The 22,183-nt window shown below is 39.3% G+C and overlaps 1 protein-coding gene across 3 annotated transcripts in view; it reads right to left on the bottom strand.

The window, feature by feature from the left end:
* Nucleotides 1-22,183, bottom strand: part of grid2 (glutamate receptor, ionotropic, delta 2) — a 227,426-nt gene that overhangs the window by 52,723 nt on the left and 152,520 nt on the right. For all 3 annotated transcript variants that reach the window (XM_044373896.1, XM_044373897.1, XM_044373898.1), the window contains exon 11: nucleotides 19,774-19,969. In XM_044373896.1, the coding sequence (XP_044229831.1) occupies nucleotides 19,774-19,969 (196 nt within the window). The remainder of the gene's footprint in view (nucleotides 1-19,773; nucleotides 19,970-22,183) is intronic.

Genomic DNA, 22,183 nt, shown 5'->3' with positions numbered 1-22,183 from the left:
AACCATTTATATCATGTTTCCTTTTTCTTTTTTGAAATCCCTCCACCCCTTATGTTGTCCCCCTAATTTATCTACAGCCCTATAATTGAACTTGCAGCTTCCGCCTCAAAACAAAACGCAGGGGAGTTACAGTGATTCATCCTCCATTTTTCTTTTTTATCCTCTTTTTATTGTGGAAATTAAGACGTTATCTAATGGTTGGCTTTAGGTCATAGAGCTGGCTAAACATGATGCAGACCAGGCAGATGAAAAATATTTTTAAAACGTGCTTTCTCTTCTTTTGTTTCAGCAGGGGCATTCGGCCCTTTGATTAATACGGTTGTCCAACTTTAGCAACTTTGCTCTTTGTGTTTCTATTGGTCTAATTGCTTTTATGCTCTCCTCCATATTTCTCTAAGCCAATCTCTGAGTGCATTTTAATCTCCTACAGGCCTATAAATGTACTAATGATGGCTATCTTTGTATCTTGTATTCTTCAGTCATGGATAAAAAAAAGGAATCCAAGACAGTGGAAAAAAATACTTTAATTCTATTGCCTTAAAAAGATAACTTAAACATTTTAATTACATGGCCAACAGCTGGTTTGGAATTGAGGTCTCCCTCTTAATTTATGGCGCTGTCTATCGCGTAAAATCAAAACTCTGTTGTGTTACTCAGGTGATGTGATTGCTTTTAGGTTTTTCTCTGCTTATGCTCTCCGAGCTAAGTATGTTCCTATTTGTTTGATTGTTTTCTAGCAAAAACAGAACCTTGAGCAATAAATTCCAACTACCATCTCTGGCTCGTTAAGGTGAGTTATCTCATTATCATTACAGCCACAAATGGAAACTTTAAGCAAGATAGGAGGGAGATGAAATTAAGTGTTTTGCTGTTCTCCTATTCTATTCAGCACTGGATCAAGTAAAGAATGTGAAATAACTTGGAAAGATGAGGCGTTCTCTCTTGTAAAGTTTTAAGCTACTCTCCTCTAAACACAAGAGAAGTTAAATTGCAAACTGCAAAATTATAGGTGCAATAATGGTGCAACCACTTCCATAAAGAATACTGAAGTAGTCTGAGACTCTTTCAAGCCTCTTCTGATTTATCTGACACAATGCTGCTCGCCACTTAGAGCGAGCTTTGTTGCCAGGCAAAATGAAATGAAACTGTCTAAGGACATACTGGAAACTAAGGATTACATTTAGTCAAGACCAGTTTTAGGGAGGTCATGATCACACTTTTTCTTTTTTGTTCCCGATCCCAGCCCTTCCCAGTGAACAAGTTACAACATGAAAATGACAAAACTTACATTGTGCTCAGTATACACACTGCAGTAAAATTGATATATACATAGCATAACATAGGAGATATTAAATGTTTTAAATATTAATAAATAATTAAAGCTGCAAGCAGCGTTGGTCGGGACCTTGCACTCTGGTCCGTCGGGATCAGATCATTTTGCTTTTTAAAAATGAGGGATATTTCTTACAAGTGTGGTGTGCTTTTATTTTGAAAGTTTGATTGACAGGATGAGAATTTTCTGCAGGGTGAGACATGTCTGTCTTGCTCACACCTGTGGCATCAAAATTATGCAAGTTTCGGGCCCATTCACTTGGATTTCAATTAGTAAACAAAACTCTTGATGAGTTTGTGTGTAAAACAAATTATTTTCCTAATTTTCATCAAGTCTATTTTTTGAAAAGGAAAGACTTTTAACCCACATGACCTGGTCAAAGTTTGATTGAAATGTGTACTGTCAGGTGTCACGAGTCACGAGACTTTGACCTACAAATCTTGAATTTACATGTTTTTTCTATCTTTTACTGTTTTTGAGATGTTAGAGTCTGAGTTTTAAAGTCTTTTCTTGCTCCTCCTGTGATTTTATAATGAGTGTGTATTGCGGAATGTTTCACAGCACCGAGGGAGTGACATCACCAGGAGCAGTTGGAGAGGAGGATTTTAGAGTACGCTTTTTGTGAAATCTCCTCATAAATCCCATGACTTTGGCCAAAGCTTACATTAAAAATCATATTTTTCGGTAGGAAATTTCGTTGCGAATCCATTGATACAGGTTTGAAAGTGGTCAGACTTATAGTTTAGACGTCAGAAGCCTCTGTTTGACACAAAGTTCATGCCCGTAGATTGCATCCCCATTCGTTTACATTGTAAGGTGTGATGTGGCACTGCAACTTTCAGGGCTTATTAAATCTAAACCGTTCGAGTTATTACAAAGTTTTTTTTCCAGCATAGTGTCATAAGTCACCTATTTTGGTGTTTTGCCATGACAGAGGAACTTGCTATAAGTTTATTGAAAATTCTCCAGTCTGCACCAAACTTCACATTGTAAAGTCAGACCTGTCAGCCCAGGTCTGGAGACATCTACATGGCCGTGACAGAAGCCCTTGGACTGCACCGTGCTCCGACATGCACAAGGGTGCGAAGGCCCGTTCAATGCTGCTTGCAGCTTTAATTAAATATATATTTGGCACATTGAAATAACAGGTGTAGCATACTAAATTTGGCACACCTTATTTCTCAATACTTGATCAAAATACTTAAAATCCTTGTTCAAAGTTATTTACAAGCTTAAATTATTGATTTGATATGAAAGAAAGTGTAACTTGGAGAATGCAATGCCTAAAATTGATGTGACACCATCAACTAGATCTGTTGGAGTTGTTGGAACTACAAAAACACTCAACACCAAGTACAGACACCAACTGCAGAGAGCACACAAACCCGACCACAGCCAAGTTTCAATTAGTCCTGTCATCAAGTTACTCGAGGAATAAACATTAATTAGCAACAGTTGATATGACCTGCTGCTAGCAATGTTTGTCGACGCTCAGCGCAGGCTGCACAATCTAATTTTCACTCACATATGCAGCGAGATGCAGGAAACATAGAGCCGGCCTGTTGTAAAAGAGAGGAGTGCTGCAACATTAACAAGCTGTGGTGGATAAAACAAAGTAGAGTACAGTGAAGGAAGGACCTGCATTTGATCGGGTTCATTTTCTCTGATACCAACCCACTAATATGCCCCGATACCAATCTTTAGGCTCGATGAAGGACATCTCTAGACATTTTACATCTCCACTTTAAAATCAATAGAATAGTCATTGAAGCGATGCAAAACAGCTCCAGACAATAGCAGGACATTAAATGAAAGTAAGGGATCAGTATCTACACAGGCACTCATTATTAAATTAAGCTTGTACACCAGAGGGCAGGGGCGTGTAGCAAGGTTTGGCCAAGAGCCAGTTTTTCAAGCATTGGGCCACTGCAGGTTTATAGGTCCAGTGAAGACACCATCCTATATTCTCTAAATTCCTTTGGTTGTAATATTTTTTACAATCTTTTTAAATGTTCTTGGAAATAAAACAGACTGACAAAAGTGTATGGCTGATGTTTGAATACGTTTGTTCAAACTGCTTAAAACAGTTTTATATGTGGGATACATTTACTGAAAGATGTTTAAAAGTTTTGGTATTGCTCAATAAATTAAATTTTCTGATTTTGATGGGGGGCAATAATATGGTGAAGGGCCAGATTTGGCCTATGGGTCTCTTCTTGAACATTTATATCCGAGGGCTAGGCGTCTTTATTGAGAAGGGATGAAAAGAATATCACATATAACAGAATACTAAAGTCCTATTCTAGAAATGTCTTAAGACTCTTGGTACTTTTGTAGAATAGTTATATACACTATTCATTTATGCTCTCCCTAGATTCTCTTTTTACTTGCATCTTGCTTCCTTTCTCTCGGTCTGTCTGAGTAGCCACAGACCCATTTCTATAATAAATCATTAGAGCAAGCATGACAGATACAGTAAGTCCCAGTAGGAATATTCCATCCTCCAATTTTTGGTTTATCTCAGCGAGGCTACAGGCTAATGATAAGCAAATCCTCTACTGAGAATAACAGAATCAAAACAGAGAGAAAGTTTCTGCTGTCAGATATGTATGCAAGCACCCCTAAGACAGGCAGACCTTCACATCTTGTACAACAGGATATAAGCATGCACACATACAATCAAATGTACCGTAGGTATACATACACAAACCGGAGAACACACAAACACCTACACAATCATAATAACGAGAGCGCATTAATTGCCGTCTCCATCCGTTGACTTTCATTGATTTCCTTGTTAGCTGCTGTAATTATTACAGACGCAGGATGTATAGCGTAAGACAAAAGGGATCGAGAGAAAAACAGACCGTGAGAGGCAGAAAGAGAGAGCAAGAGAGAAAGAGAATAAAAGTGGGAATGAAAGATTGTGTGGGTGCCAGATGGATGCTTGAGTCTTGGCAGAAGAGTAAGAAACAGATAAGAAGGAAATTAGGCTTTATTATTAGATATGGGAAGAAAAGAAAGTATAGACAGAAAGAAATAGGTAGATAATAGATTTATTTCTTATTTCCTTCCTTCTTTTATTAAAGCAAACACTTATAATTCACCTCCTCACACCCTCTTTCTTATTTCCCTCCTTTCTCTCTCTCTCTCTGCTCCCTCGACTCTAGCCCGATTTGTCACATCTCTAGCAAACATGTCAGTTTTTAATCAATCACCACACTTGGCAAGGGTAGTTTCTATCTATCTTTCTCTCTCTATCTTTCCATTTTCTTATCCAACATCTATCATTCTCTTATGGCAAATGTCTCTTTCAATACTTACCATTTCCTTCTTTAATATGGAGAGTAAATTCTCTCCCATTTCCTCCTACTGTTTTTCTCTTTTCATCTGCTCTCCCTGAATCTGAGTCACAACACAGAAACACTGTCATCACACAGGCAAAGGATTGTAACAGCAGGAAAATATGTTTGCTGTTTGGGCTTGTTGTGTTGAATCCTAATGAGCTATCAGACTCTGCAGGAAAAGAGCTTTCCCTTTTTCCTGTCAGGGTGATTTGCACTACTAGAAAATAGAAAATGAGAGAGCCCAGCAGCCAAAAAAGACATTTTCTGGTCTTAGCAAAGGTTGGGTTATTACAGAGGATATTGCGGCAGTCATACTCAGGCACAGTGACAGATTTATATCAAGCCAGCTTATGCCTCTGCAGAGATTTCATTCAAATCCAATAAAATACATAACAAACACATAAGTATGACATTAATTTTTAAAAATCTAATGAAACTGGTTGTGCCTCGACCCTTATGTAGCTGCACCATGCCATCACACTGGCTCAGACACAAAATACCACAAGTATCACTCCTGACATTGAAAGCAAAACAACATCAGCAGAAAATGGAACCAAGAAAGGGAAGGAAGGGAATTAAAGAGATGAAAAGGGGAATCACCGGAAGGACATTGCACATTAATGAACATGTAAGAGATATAAGTCGCATAGCTTCAGGCAACCTTGAGACCTGAAAGCTTTGTTCATGAAAAGTCAACCTCTCTTTCTCAAATAGAGATGGAGAGAGAGAGAGAGAGATAGAGAGAGAGAGAGAGACAAATCACAAATACAGAGATCTGTCACCCGAACACAGCTGGGCCACCCTGCTCGGTAACCTTGGCAACTCCCTGACCAATGGCTGGTTGGCAGGAGGTCCTTAAAGAACTGTGACACTGACACAAACACATACGCAGTGAGACAAGCAGACACACACCCACACACTCAGACTGCACCACTGCCTACAGATCTCTTGTTGACTGTGATTTGAGAGGGTAAACAGGTGTTAGAGAGGCGTCTCTGAGTTGAGAGCACACACACACACACACACACACACACACACACACACACACACTGCGAGGCATGTGGGGTGAGGCTCAATGACATGCTCTGTTTAAACATCTTTCCCCATCCACCTTGCTTCACATTGCTTAACTCACTAATGAAGAGAGGCAGAGCTTGAAGATGGGAGCGTAGTGTCGAAATCTTTAGACACACCTACATGTTTTTACCTGCATGTTTTTTTTTCCATTAGGGAATGAGGACAGTGGCTAGATAACAGCTGGAGGGAAGAGAGAGAGATGGGGAAGAATGCCTTCTTCCCAAGGCTTACTCTCTCTCCCTTTGTTGTGTTTACCTCCCACCACCACTCCATCCATTAATGTCTCTCTCTCCACACTTCTGCCACAGCTCTTACCAGCATTTCCTATTTCTTTTCCTACTTTTACTTGTTCCTCTATCTGCCTCCCTTTTATTAGTCTCACCACTTCCTGTGTTAGTCATCCTCCTACTCCCGATTTCTTCCATCCATCCCCTTTTCACCCCCCTCTTTATTTTTTCTTCTTTGTTTCTCCCTCATCCTGCCTCTCATGTTAATAAAATAATATAAGCTGTGAGTAATGAGGTTTTACTGTGAGGAAAAAGATGACCCAGGCCACTTAACGCATCATTGTCATTGAAGGAGACGCCTCATTTGTAGTCAGACAAATTCTGCCTCTCTCTCTGTCTGTCTCGCTAAATCCGCTCTCTAATGTTTGATAGGGTGTTTTTTTTTATTTGATGGTCTTAGCCCCACTGATTAATGCACCCAAGAGTCCATTAAGGCAATAGGAAAATAAAGAATTTATGTATTAGTAAAATGTGGTGTTAAAATTCGCCCATATTTTCTGTCTCTGTGCTCTTTCTCCTCAATCTCCTCTCTTCCGTCTCATATCTTCCACATTCTCATTTCCTCCATCTTCCTTTTCTACATTTCAACTCTATCTAGGTCCCTGATCACCAATTCTTTCTCTATTTTTCCATCTACCCCTCCATCCTGCCCTCACCTCGCTCTCCATTCTTGTCCTTTCTCACCCATTTCCAGCAGCTCCCACAGTCTCCATCTCTCTTTCGGTCACTTTCTCCTCTGTTATCACTCTCTTTCCACCTCCCTAAATCTCCCAATTTCCCCTTTCTTACTCCCCGAGCACCCATTCACCATCCATATCTTCTTCCCCTCCACCCCTCATCTTTCCACTGCTTTGTCTCAATTGTCCTCCCGAGTGCTGTGATGGCCTCACCCAGGGCTGAAGAATCTAAACAGGTCTTGGTTAATTTACCATCAGTTCTATCTGGCAGAGAAATCAGCATAATCTTTATCATTATCACTGAAATCATTATGGTAAATTGGTGAAAGCTTATAGGCTTACATTATACAGCTCCTTACTTCCAGTCTCGAAATATATGTAGCAGAGGTGAAGAAATGATGGTAATTTTTATCATAATTTCTGGAGTCATTATGCTAAATGGGCAGATGGTGATAGGGAGACATTAGGTGATGGGAAACGAGCTTGTTACAGAATGGAGTAAAACATATGTAGGACAAGTGAGGCAATTTTCCATCATCAATAATATTATATACCATGTAAAACAGGTATGGGTGTGTACACATGCATGCATTTTGAAGAATATTAGTGAAACACTGCCTAGAAAAGTTAAATCCATGTGATAAAAGTGTCACAAGATGACATTTTTGACAGTACACAAACACATCAAGCGCATGTCAGGTCATACCAATCATGACTATTGATTGGTATGACCTCATCAGATGATCAGATCCATTTCAGCATGGTAAAATAAAAATTACCATGCTTCAAAAATATTTGAAATACATCTCCAGGAAATGTTTTTTTTTTCTTAGAAAACTGGGTTTTACAAATGACAGCAGAAATGGGTCAACTTTACACTCACTGTTTCCAACACAATATCCTGCCCTCCTTTTCTCCTCCTGTTTCACAGCCCTGAGTGACTGTTAGATGCATGCATGGATGAAATTCAGAATTATCCATAATCTACTAAAGGCTTCATTGTCCTGTTCAAAGCTGTTCTGTTCAGGGTTGGATTGGAAAGCTAGTGAATTCACTGTTGCCATATTTACTCATTAAAGTGTGTCTTTATTGAAGAACAGCCTTTACTATGCTTTCTTTACTCCTAGCCTTGACTTAAGTGAATGTTGATATAACTGCTGCTTCAATACAAATCTTTTGTTTTTTTTAGAAGCTGCCATCAATTTGAGACTGCAGAGTAATGATAATATGTAATGCACATTTTCTAAAGTGGGACCTTTGCATGGTGCAGCAGAAAGTCAGGCAGACAGAAAATCACTCACACTGGCAATCCACTCAACTCTAAAATCACTCAGCAGTCATCAAAGACTCTTGAGACCTGACAGAGAGTAGCTGTCATATATTCACACAGGGACACTTACATCAACTGAGTCAGGTGTGTATGTGTGTGCGCTGGAATGTATGCGAGTAAGCATGCAAATGTGAATATCTCAGTAGTGTGTGTGTGTGCTCAAGCTTGAGTGTAGGCTGCATATGTATATATATGTGTGTGTGTGCTACACTGTCAAGACTTAAAAGCCACTCAGTGAGACACATTTCCATTTTCCATTCCTTTATATGTTAAGGTCTCCTGTGGCACGAGCTGAAATCAAATGTGACAAGAAAAAAAAGTCATCCTATGAACACTGATTTAATATTGTAAAACACTTTAAGCTATGAGGACATACGTAAAATATAAACAGCATGTGTCCTTTTGAACTATGTACATACATATTGTATAATGCACGAAAAAAACTCACTCACTCACACACTCACAAACAACACTATGGCACAGTACTAGATGTTGGTTGGTTCTGTTTTATAGCTGTGAGCAGAGGGAGTTCACATCACTGTCACTATGACCTTCCATTTTTATGACAAATATATGATGCCTCATATTAGTAGCACATCACATTATGGTCTGTGTCAGTACTTTACAAGCTGCAGTCCAGGGGGTGCAGAGGTTAAGTAATTAAGAGGGTAAGTAATTGATAGTTAATTTCAGTAATTACTTTTACAAGTCAGCACAACAGTCAAATGCTGAGCTGTCAGGAGCTCCTCAGCTAAAAGGCCTGCCTAACATCACACTGAGAAAAAAAAAAAGTCTTCCTGAGACCTTCCATGAATAAATGGAGACAACCACAACTGAGTAACGCATCGCTTTAAATAGAAACGCCATGTCAAACAGTGACATACAACACACTAGTCTTTGAAATCATATGTGACACCAAGTTAATGAGATATCAAGTCTGAGGTGCAACACCTCTTAGTTTATTGAACGCCTTGATCATTGACTGAAATGGGAGCGACACATATATTACCCACTGACAGGCCTCACTCTGCAGCGCTTGCCTGGCTTTGTGTGTGTTTGTGTGTATCAATGCATCCAAGGTGTGCATGTCAGTAAAAGTGTTAGTGTATGAAGCTTACATACGTCTGCTTTTGGACACGTGAAAAAATAGTGTTTGTATGTGCATTTCCACATGTACGTGCATCTATGTGTGTGTGTTTGTGTGTGAGTGATACCAGAGACAGCTCAGACGCTGACCCGATCTGACATATAATATTATTCTGCTGCAGGGGATCGAAACTGAAAAGGGAGAAAATCCATAGTGCACAGGAGACAACGGTGACAGAGAGGAGTAAGAGGTTTATTGTGAAAGAGAAAAGGCCTGAGAGAAAGAGAGAGAGTGAGAGAGACGAAGAGAGAAAGCTGCAGCAGGGAAGAGGAGGGGGAGAAGAGAGAGCATGACACTGAGGGGCAAAATATATCAAGTTCTTAACCTCATAGGAATCAAATATAGCAGAGGGACTGGATTGAAGGAGACAAACACATCAAAATATATCAAATAGAGGCAGAGAGCAAAAGAGTCCGAGTCAGAGTGACTCATAGGGTCTCTTAATAACACTATGGTCTTCCAAATACCCTCCAGCTTGAAAGTACTGTTCCAGGTATTGTTCACTAGTTTGAGAGGAAAATATAACAGGCAGAAAGTCTCCACTTTGAAGAATTTTTAGGTGATGGCTTCAGTTTATTGGCCATTAAGTGTTTCACTTAGTTTCTACATCTCTTTTTGGCAGACTTTGTGAAAAGTAACTGAGATCAAGAGATCATTTAGCCTTTGACACCTCTTTTTTCTCTGTGTGACAAGCTTCAGGGTAAAATTAATGTTTCACTTTTTTCTGAGAGGAAGATGAATTTCAGAGATTAATTCAGAGAGAGACCTAAATGTGGAGGAGGATATCAACAGTATTTGACTGACTAAAGTGAAGTTCAATCTACATTTAAAGTACTTTGTTTTAGAATGATCAAATACCATACATTTTCATTATCGAGGTTTACAAATACAGTTAAACATGGCAATTATGTCACTGCAGCAGAAATAAAACATCAGCCTGTGTCAAAGCAACTGAGAGAGGAACAAGCATTAATGTACCACTAGAGTGCACCCTGTAGCCTTTAACACAATGTAGATGAATAAGAGACTGGCAGAGAGACAGGGGGAGATACAGGAAAGAAAATATCAAGAGAGTAGAAAGAAGGACGGGGGAGGGTTAAGTTTGGGAAACAGAGTAGTGACATAAAATAGAAAGACAGCAACACAGACCGTTGCAAACAAGTGGTGGTGCATAGAGACATAGCGCAATTAAGTCCCGCCCACTATAGAGGAGAAAACAATTCATGGCTCTCCATTGACTTTGTATTGAGTAAAGGTGCCCCCTCGTCACTTCTGTCTGCTAGCAAACAACAGAAATATGCCTAAAAGCTGCTGTGTGGTGGGATGCACTACCAACAGGGTAAAGAATCCAGAACTATATGTTTTTATAAGCTGCCAAACCAAAGAATCAAGCCTTTAAGAAGACAAAAGTGTATAATATTACAGGGCTGTGTGCTGCGCGGTGGGAGAGACAGACCTGAAATGTGCTGCACAGACAGCCTGCAGCTCAGAAACCTCCGTAACAATACCTAGACACGCTGCTAGTCACAGAGAACACACACTGAAAATAAAAACAGAAGATCAGGTGGATTACTCATGGATTCCAAAAGAACTTGGACACCAAATATTTGTTTGCCTTGGACATGGGATCTCTATGACGGGCTACACCTGTATAGGCTGGGATGAGAATATTTGGTAAAACATTAAAAGGATGTTACCCTTGGTCGCAACCCCAACACCCTTGCCCACACAGCTGCTGCGCCCAGGAACTACAGACCACCCAGATACAGACAAGAAACTCTACCTCCCACCTACCTGTGGCACCTGCAGTGCTCTGCCCCCCTACAACACTCCGTCCCCATCCTATATCCCACCCTACTGGCCCATCCAGCCACAGAAGACCCCAACACCCCACCATCACCAACAGATGACCTATGCATCTATGATGAACAATCCTACGCCTCCCCTATCCACCACTGTAAGGGGAACTAGGGGCAATCAAAGAGATGCTCCACACTCTGTGTAACAGACTACTGCGAACATGAGGTACAGAGATACCTTAGATAAAGAACACACACACACTCTTTCACACACGGAGATACAGACACATACAGACACTCACACGTTCACTCTTTCTCTATCTTTCTTTCTCACACACACACAAATACAAAGTTAGTTTAAATATATTAATTCTCCTGTAAATTGGTTGCACCAGATTGGTCTTTTTTCTGTTTCATTTTGTTCATGTTTTGGTTAAATTTATTTCTTTTTTCTCTCAATTAAATCTTTCACAATAAGCTTTGGAATATTCAGGGTTTGTACTCTTGCACTCTTGTACTCTACACTTTTGGTCTAGACCACAGACCTGATTTCTTAAAAGAAGAAGTTTTAGTGGTGTCTAGCAGGGTGGACTTGGTAGAAATGGAATGTAATATTCATAAGTATGTTTTAATTAGTGTGTAATCCCATGAAAATACGAATCATTGTGTTTTTGTTACCTTAGAATGAGCTATTGTTGTATCTATATAGGGAGCAGGTCCTCTTCCACAGAGCCTGCCATGCTGCACCACCATGTTTCTACAGTAGCCCCGAATGGACAAACTAAACACTGGCTCTAGAGAGAAGAATGGTGTTCATCCCTCCAGAAGAGTTCTAGAGACTTGTAGTATCAATGCCAAGGCTGAGGAACACCATTCTTTAAAAAGATATTCCCTCATTTTTGTTTTGATGACAGTGGTGGGGAGCGCTGTCTAACATGTCAGTCTAAAATCTCCCATAGGTGTTCAGTTGGGTTGAGATCTGGTGACTGCGAAGGCCATAGCATATCCATCATTTTCATACTCATCAAATCATTCAGTGACCCCTCGTGCCCTGTGAATTGGGACATTGTCATCTTGGAGGAGACCACTCCCATCAGGATAGAAATGTTTCATCATAGAATAAAGGTGATCACTCAGAACAACTTTGTATTGATTTGCAGTGACCCTTGCCTTTAAGGGGACAAGTGGACCCATGCCAGCAAAATGCCCTTCACAGCATAACAGAGCCACCAAATCCCTTCACTCTAGGGGTCAAGCATTCAGACCTGTACCAGTTTTTCCTTTGATTTTTCACTGGTCTGTATGTGTGCAATATACAACCCTCCATCAAAGTCACCATACCATGAAGAAGAGTTCTACAGCTCCCTACACACAGAGATATTTCACTTTCAAGCCCAATACTTCTCTGTGCAGAAATGAACAGGTTCAGAACCTGAATGTATAGACCACACAGGAGATGAACATATATTCAGACAGTCACTTTTGACTCCCTCACCCTCAGCCATGAGGAACCAGAGGTGTACTGCCAATCGGGCACACTGGGAAAAATCCCAGTGGGCCACAGCATCGGTGGGCCAGTGGAGTTTGGAAAAATAAATAAATTTAATGACGTCTATAAAAGCATCCCACCTGAAGACCTGAACCTAAATCAACTTGAAATTGAAACAAAGTTAGGGAACCTTGAATCAGCCATCATGAATAACCAAAAATCCATTAGATTACCCAATTACACAAAACGAGTTAACAGACATACTGAAAACTCTTAATTCCAATAAAGCTTGTGACACAGATTGCATAAAAAATGAAATGCTGAAGAACAGTACCCCTGAGTTGCAAACTGCAGTTGTTAAACTGTTCAACATAGTGCTGACTGCTGGCTGCTTTCCTGATGTCCCAATCCATAAAAATGGTAATAAATTAGACCCTAATAACTACAAAGGGATCTGTGTCAGCAACAACCTTGGGAAAATATTCTGTAGTATCTTGAATTCCAGGAAACCCACCTTTATTCAAGAAAAAAATATAATTAGCAAATGTCAGATTGGCTTTCTTCCAAGTTACCAAACCTCCGATCATATCCTTACACACCTTAATTAATAAACATGTCCACCAAGAAAAGGGAGGGAAAATATTTGCTTGTTTCATCAATTTTAAAAAAAGCCTTTGATTCCATTTGGCTTGAGGGACTTTTCTTCAGAATCCCTCAAAGTAGACTAGGTGGTAAGGTATATAATCTTATCAAATGTATGTGCAAGCACAACCAGTGAGCTGTGAAAATTAACAATCAAAGAACAGAGTACTTCACTCAAGGATGCAGTGTGAAACAAGGGCACTGTTTAAGTCCTATATTATTCAATCTGTATATAAATGAACTTGCGGACCAGTTGGATCATTCAGCAGCTCTGGGCCTCACACTCTTTGACACAGAGATTAGATACCTTATGAAGATGACCTTGTTCTGTTCTCCCCAACCAGAGATAGTCTTCAACATAACCTGACCATCCTAGAACAATACTGCCATAACTGGGCCTTGGAGGTAAATTTTAAACAAACCCAAATTCTTATCTTAAAAAAAACATCTTGAAAACAATTATTTTACTTTGATCAACACCCTAATTGAACACACAAAAAATTATACTTACCTTGGTCATAAGATATTGGCATCAGGAAATTTCAGTATGGCAATAAATGCACTCAAAGAAGAAGCAGGCAGAGCAATGTGTGCATTAGAAACCAAGTTATCCAACATTAACATTCCAATTAATTTTACCAATAGCTTTATATGGAAGTGAGGTCTGGGGCCTGCTCAGTAGATTGGAGTATGTCTCATGGGACAAACACCCAGTAGAGGCCCTCCACACTGAATTCTGTCGAAGAACTCTAATCGTTCAAAGGAAAACTCCAAATAACGCCTGCAGAGCAGAACTGGGATGTTTCCCAGTACTGTTAAACATACAAAAACAGGCAATAACATTTTTGGACACATCTAAATTCAAGTCCAAAACACATACATCCCTTCAAAGCACTAAAAACCAAAGGGCTGAACCCTGAAAATAGCCCCCTAAGTCAGCTGATGGTGAAACTAACCAATGGGCTCTCAACAGCTCTGATTCAAAACAACACAATCCAATAAAACTAATTATGAGTCAGTCAAAAGATCTATATTTAGAACATTCCACTCTGTCAGAGATACGAAGCAGAGACTGATCATGACAAAATACAGGCTCAGTGACCATTAACTGGCGGTAGAAACCGGAAGATACAGGCAGACATGGCTGCCCAGACATGGGAGGTGGACACAGAGATGCACTTCCTCCTCCACTGTGAGAAGTTCTCTTCAGTAAGAGACTTCCAATACAGGGAAACAGCCAAGAAATTAACAAACCTCCTCAAGTTAACCACAGAGGGGAAACCGGCAGTTCTCCTGGGTGAAGGGACAGCAGCTCCTCTGGCAGCTAAATATTTGTTGTCTGCCTGCCACAGCCTAAGGGACTCACAATCACTATAAGATCCCAAAAATCATCAGTATAATATAGAATCTGCATATAATAATGATAATAATAATAATAATAATAATAATAATAATAATAATAATGATAACCTTTATTTATATAGCACATTTCCATTTCCAATACACAAGAAGTATCTCAGTCTTTTTTGAGATGAGTTTAAGGAAATTTTCATTTCGTTTATGAATGTACTCAAGACAGTTTATAAGCGAAAATCTCATTGAACTTATTAGGGTCAGAGCTGAGGTAAACCTAGGTGTCCCATTACTGGGACAAGTGTTATTTTTCCTGGTTTTAATTTTAATTGTGTTTTAATTTTAATGGGGCAATTTCATCAAGGAATTGAATTGCAGATGATATTGAAATTAGTTAGATGCTCATCCGCTGATAATGAGGGCCCTATCCCACAAGGGATAGTGTTAAAAGCTTTAGTAAAAACACTGGCAGAGGTAGAATTCCCTCTGGGTTAGTGAGCTCAGCTAGAGGTAAGGAGGGCATGCTATCTGCTGCAGGTCATCAGTGATGTCACATTCACAGATCCATATGGGACGAAGGGGGGAAGCAAAATTCTTCGGTGTTTACCTTTTACAACTAAAAGCCAGGAGGCAACTTCTCCAAGAGCCGGTGGGAGGCAGCCGGCATCTGGCACCCCAAAGCCAGGCAGTACCAAAGAGGCCAAGCAGTCTTCAAGCAGTGACTGCCGCTGGAGGAGATCATTTATGAGACTTGTAATGGAGAAGAGCTCAGTCTTAATATTGGAGGTTCCATCTGTTACGACTAGGGATGTGCAGAGGGCCCAGTATTTGTATTTGTATCTGTATTTGTTGAGGCAGCAAAATTATTTGTATTTGTATTTGTATTCGAATAAACGTGGAAAGAGGCTTAAAAATCCTGTTTTTGTTTTTATTACGCTTATAATTTTAGAAAATTAAAGATGAAAAGTGATATCCAAATTAAGAAATAAGTGTCATGTAGCAGGTGGATGTGACTCCCCTCATTGAGACCTGCTGATAGACGTAACAGCGGAGCAGAGGAGAGAGACTGAGTTAGCGACTATAACTGACCTGCTCGCTGGTATTTGACATGTTTTATTTTTTTCTTCCCAAAAACAAATAATTAAAAAAATATTTGTATGAAACAAATATTCATAAAAAACCCACTATTTGTGCTTTGCCAAATAACGTATTTGTATTCGGGCACACCCCTAGTTATGACCATCATTGATGAGACCTGCAACACGCCTAAAGCAGTCCAGTCTCTCAAGTGGAAACCCATGACTAGGGGTGGTGAGTAAAGTCCATTTGAACTGCAGAAACTTCTCCTATCTTCAATACTCAAACAATGTCCCTCAAGCCCCTCAACCAGGGATAGAGGAGTAAAATCCAAAGAGAAAATTCCTTAAAATCCTCAGTAAAAACAACCAGCTAGCCTGGCCACCAGGCTAAAAACAACCTAGCTAAGCTAGCAGCAGTCGTGGCAGTCCAGCAGGCTACATCCAGCTGACAGCTAACTTAAAATCCAAAAGTCTGATGACTAAAATCTTTTACCTTGTTAAAACCAGGCAAACCAACCAGAATCTAAAAGTGTAGCGTAAAAATTTGTAAAAATGTCAATTTCTGACAGAGCTTCTGACAGTCAAAAACAACACTGATGTATGTGCATGTGTGACCTGTGTATTTAATATTTATATGTAGTATGTAATACATGTGAATTTTCTGTAAACTGCTTTGCCAACAACGTGTCTTTGTTCATGCCAGTGAAGCTATTTGAAATAGTCGGAGAGGAAGGTCTGCTTCCCTCTCGTGTTCTCTCTCATTGCTGCTGTGCAGTGCTTGCTGCCACTCTGGAGGTGTCACCTTTGTCTTGTAGGATTTATCCAAGAGATCCAGGTCCTTTCTCCATCCTGCTTATGACCAGCACTTTGTCCAGTTCTGTCTCCTGTCAGTCCTGCCTGCGTGCACTCTGTTGCTACTGGAAAGCTACCTTTGTCATATTATTTACTCATCATAGAGCATTCAGTCTTACTTACTAATTAAAGAAATATTCAACCTTAAACACTTTAGCATAGCTCCTGGAAATGTACAGTATATCAGTAACCACAAGACATTAATGTGGACTCTTGTTCTCTTACTATGTATTACTATCACTATTGACATAGCTCTTTCTGTAGACACATAAGGATTTTAAAAAATAATGAATTACACATTACTCATAACTTTTACTTGACACTATTGTGCTAGGCTTACTTGTGCACATAAGGTTGATAAACAATGCAACCTAGCCTGCACCAAGCAGCAGTCCAATCTCTGACATTGCGACTTTGTGTCCATATGTAGTTTGAATGCATTTCTGTTCAGATTACCCTCTATTTACTGTAGTCCACTAGCAGGCAGCAGACAGGTACGAAAATTTCCCCAACAGCATACTGTCCTCTCACTGTCTCCAGCCATCAACTCAATGTAAGCAGCAAGCAGACTTGAATGGTCAGCCTAACATCTCACAGGTGACTCTGTTCATCTCCTGGGTATTACTGCTGTGTTGCAGTCACCTTTTAGCTGATCTTTGGCAGCTGGAATGTAGCACTGATACAACAGGGTGAAACTGAATTTCCCCACCACTTGCTGCAATCAATCAATGGACAACAACATAGAGTTTGACTTTGGTCTTGCTGTCCTTAGTGATAAGTGCCAAAGTCGGATGATCATGCCCTGTTGTTTTCAACAGCATGCTCTCCACAAATGTCCGCCAAAGATAATAGATAGCATATGAAACCACACTGCTTTTTCATCTATTGTTATGATTTCTAACATGGTTTTGGAGTGGACAGCCTATCCAACAATGTCAACAAAATAACCTGTGGGGCAATGATCCCTGTGTACCACACTAGTCAAATAGTAAAACATGATTGAAAAAAACATCAGCTCCATGCTCACATAGCACCTCATTTTTCTATTCATCAATATTGAGCAGTCTTGCAGCAGTGATGTCCAAACTTTTGAACTATTTTAAAATGATCTTACAACTTAATCTCTGGTGGCGCTGTTACTCACGTAGTATATATGCCAAGAGGTCAAAATATCAGCATGTTCCTACATAATGTTTCAAATTGGCAATATTGTTGGATTTTTTAAGCTACTTAAAATTATTTTACAATGATTGGAATGACTGAATTAATGTGGATACTATTAGACACCAGGTCTACAACTGTATATCCATGTGAATTTTATTTAAATATTTTAAATACAAAAAAGTATCAGGATTTTGTGAGCTCTTCATTTAAGATGTGATAATTTCTACACAGTCCTCAACATGATTCCTTAATAACATTCCTTAATAACTACATACATTTGAAAAAAAGAACTAGCATACTGTCTGCATTAAAATTCCTCCAATGATATTTTCTTAATTTGCCACTAGCAATGAAAATTTTTTAGGACCCTTTAATTATTTTTTTGAGAGAAACATTTGTATTCAGTCAACTGATATGATAGCATGAAAGACAGACTAAATGTGATGCGCAATAAAATAACTTTAAATTCCTAATCAAACTCAATCAGATCAGAAGATTTATGTTTTTTACATCAAGCTGTTTGTGTCAAGTTGTTAGTTAAGATAAAAAAAATACCTCTTGGTTTCACACACACATAACTCAGATTAACAATAAAATACTGACTTATTCATGATTCTGGTATACTGTACATGCTCAATAAACACCTCTGCCAAAAAAACAACGTATGTGTGTTAATAGTTGTGTGCTTATATGCTGTTATGTGCCGCATTTATCTCATCATTTTAAAAACACCACACGCCACTTTAATCACTCCTCCCAACTCTTCCAATGCTGGCTCCAGTTCAAGGCTAATATATTCTAAAGGGAGGAGGGATAAAGTGAGACTCTCACTGGGAGAGAGAAGGGCGATGCAAACAGAAAGTGGGATGCGTGCAAATGAGATGCGGTAGTCAGGTATTTATGATGCCGGGTAATCACCGAGGGAATTAAGTATTTAACCATGCAAGCATTATCTGTGTATCATTAACATCATTCTGTAGCAGGAGCTGTATGTCAAAACAGGACTGAGGCTGAGCTGTGTACAAGAAGGATGTACTGTATGCTATATATACAGTGTGAAATTCAATTCACTGTACTGTATGTATTAAATGTGTTATAAATTGGGGGTGCAGGTTTACAAGCAAAATTCTTATGAATAACATCAGAAAAACTGTGAGTGTTTTGCCTTTTGGATGCTGATATAAAATGCGTGGTATTAGAATATAAACCCCTTATTTAAAATTTTTTTTAAAAATTAAAAAAAAACAAAGAATGCAGAAACACATGATCAGGCAAAAGACCTTGACAGCATTTGCTGTGCTGATGAAGTTCTGTCTTTTTCCTATTTTGGGATCAATGGACACAAATGCAAACAGCTGAACAAATAAATGTGCTGAATGCTTCTATTGAAAGAGACGTTTTTTCGCTCTTATCCCTAATGGTATCATTACATCAAATATAATTGTTAAATCACCCCATGTGCAAAGCAACCTAACTGTTTACCAGCTGCCCATGTTATTCAGTGACAACAGCACTTACACAGAGTGCGCTTTTCTTTGTCACATAAATTGGTTTATGATTGGTTTAACATAATGCTGGGCAGCAATGATCTCAAGTGAAATTGTTCTCTGGGAAAGGAAGGATGGAGGACGCAGGACGTATCTTGCAGTATGATCACACCACAAGGCTCATCTTTTAAGGGCTAATGTTGCACCATACCATGGAATACTTTTTACTATTATTATAGTAAAAAGTATTACTACTACTACTATTATTATTATTTTACTATTATTATATTTTTAATTGTTATAGAATTATCCTTATTATTATAACCATGTTAACAGTAAATTCTACAAAGAAAGGAAAGCCACATAGTATAAAATTATATACATGTATAACAATAACAATAATAATAAATAAATAAATAAATCATTTATATAGCACTTTTCGTATCATAATATGCAGCTCAAAGTATGTGTTGTCGAAACTGACAAGTTTAAATGCTGGCAAATTATGGCCTGAATCTGAATGCTTTGTATAATAAATGATCGCTTTGGTGTTGCCCCCACTTCGCAACTGGACCCTTTACTCAAAACTACAGTACTCCTTCAACACCAATTTTTGTTTTACTATCAACAGTTATTTTACATGTGTCTAAGTACCTTTGTTTAGAAACTGACAACTTACTAAAACTAAAGATTAAAATGTAAAAACCTACCTTCCGAATGCCTTCCTTTGACTCTTCAACATTGTTATCAGCACCTCCAGTACGGTTTATCATCCGCCACATCTGGGAGTACATAGGATCTCTCTCAAAGGGGTTCATTGCCTTGGAGCGCACCTGATCATATACTGCAGAGTCCAGCACCGTACCATAAGGCAACTCTGTCTGCTTGGACAAGTCCTGGAGAGACCTAGAGAGAGACAATGGTGGAAAGAGTTAGTAATCACACAGATGCAAGAGTAAGTTAAGACTCCCCTTAATGTAGGCCATGGCAGTTTGGGATAGTGATGAAATTCAACTGATTGCTGTCAAGAACTGTCCTTGCTTGTCCTGTGAACAAGGAAGTCAGAGTGTGCGTAAACATAAGGGCCGGATTATGCTCGAAAAGACCTAGTTTGTTCGATGTCACAATACAAGGTTTTAACCTCCTACTCATTCACACTACTTTGCAGTCTCTATAGTATATATCTTAACATATATTTTAAAACTATACCATTATTTCTAAGTGCACATTTGGATAAAATGAGAATACTACAATTAGTAATGTCAAGTAAGAAAAAACTTTGTCACAGCTGGAGTGACCTTGATTGAATCCCCAGCAGTGGTGCTTCTTGCTTGGCTGGGAACTCTGATGTTTGCACAAGCAAACATGGTGTATGACCATGTCTTCATTATCATATTAAGGCTCCTTTCCACTGTGAGATTTTGGGCTATCTAAGACAAATGTTGACAATCGTGAGAGAAAATTGGTAAAATCTTTGGTTGTCAGTCTAAAACGGTGGTCCCAGAACGCACTGCGAGACATGTCAATCGACGACCATTTGGAGCTTTGACAACCAAAGACAGACTGAGGCAAAATTCTGACAGTGTCAAAAATTTTAGCTGTAGCATGCCCATCGGTGTATGTTAGCCGGCTTAGCCAAATTCTAATAATGTGACTGCTGCAACCCATGTCTACAAACCAACCAATCAGAATATGTCATGAAATGACAGAAAACACTGGTCAGTGTGACACTTCCTAAGTGCAGTTTTCTGATTAAAGTTTAGGGGAAAACACACTTGTTCTCCTTCAGACATCCATGGCACACAAAAACCAAAAGGCTGGAGGTGAAATTAAAATTAAGTTTGTGTGATTTTGCTGCATTTTCAAAACATATGAGTGGCACAGATGGATGACACGAGCTAATGATGTACCTCTGCCTTCATGTACTTTTTTCTGTTTACATTGTAGTGCCATGATTCACTATACATTCAGTGCACAATCTGACATGCCTCAAATTGATATTGTACAGTCTGACACAGATTGTGCCAAGATTTTTATTATAGGTGTCTCGTCTCTCTCACAATGTGACATGCAATAAATTTACACTACCGTTGTTGTTACACAGTCTAAAGGCACCTTTAGTATTACTAGTTAGGTGACTGAGGAAGAGGGCCATGGATGGTACACTTTAAGTAGGGGTGTAACGGTATGTGTATTTGTCCCAGATCTTCACAGTACAGTCGTTACAGTTCTTTGCATGCAGTCATACGAAGAATACACTCCTTGACCCAAACAATTACTGTCAAAATAGTTTAATAATCCACTTAGTCCGACATGTGGAACAATAATTCTAGAGCGCAAGTTTTACCCAGAGCATTTTGGCAGCACACCACTTAGCTGTAGCAGGCTCATGAGTGTATGCTAGCCGGCTTAGCCAAGGTAGCCTGGTTACCCTGTAGTGTCACTGCCATCAGAATGACAAACAAGAGACCCATAACACTGACTGAGAGCAACACTATTGTTAAAATATGCTCCGTTATCTCCATAGAGAAACAATACCGCATCTTTTTTCTGCTGTACTGAAATCGTACCGAACCATGACCCCAAAACCGAGGTACATACCCAATCCTTGAATTTTGTGTACTGTTACACCCATAACTTTGAGTGATTCACACTTGTGGTTCACACTATCCCTTCCCTTTTAATGGATGGTTTGGATCTAAACCCATCCTGGGCCAAAAGTGGGAGTTGGGAGCAATATTTAAATGACATGCAATAAAAACAGAAAATGTTAATTGGCCATGACCATTAAATATGAGAAAAAGGGGGGTGGAAAACAGTTTGGACAGTAGTACTCACTCAGTTCACAGTGCTGAACCAGGTGGCTCAGGAATTAAATCTACTGTACAACTGCACTAAAGAAGGGAGATATTAACAAGGAAGAGCAAATGAAAAAACACACAAGTCAGTCTGTTTTGTACTATTTCTTATTCATCTCATTGTCTCTCTCTCTCTCTCTCTCTCTCTCTATCTCTTCCTCTCTCTCTTATTATTCCTTTCTCTCCCAATGTACCCCTTACCCATAAACTGGCACCTCTGGGGGAATATACAAGCTATTGTTAATTATAATGCAACAGTGCT

This window comes from Thunnus albacares, chromosome 2 (assembly GCF_914725855.1).
Source record: "Thunnus albacares chromosome 2, fThuAlb1.1, whole genome shotgun sequence".
Lineage (NCBI taxonomy): Eukaryota > Metazoa > Chordata > Actinopteri > Scombriformes > Scombridae > Thunnus > Thunnus albacares.
Note: the sequence above shows the minus strand (reverse complement) of the source record. Positions and strands in the feature narration are given on the sequence as shown.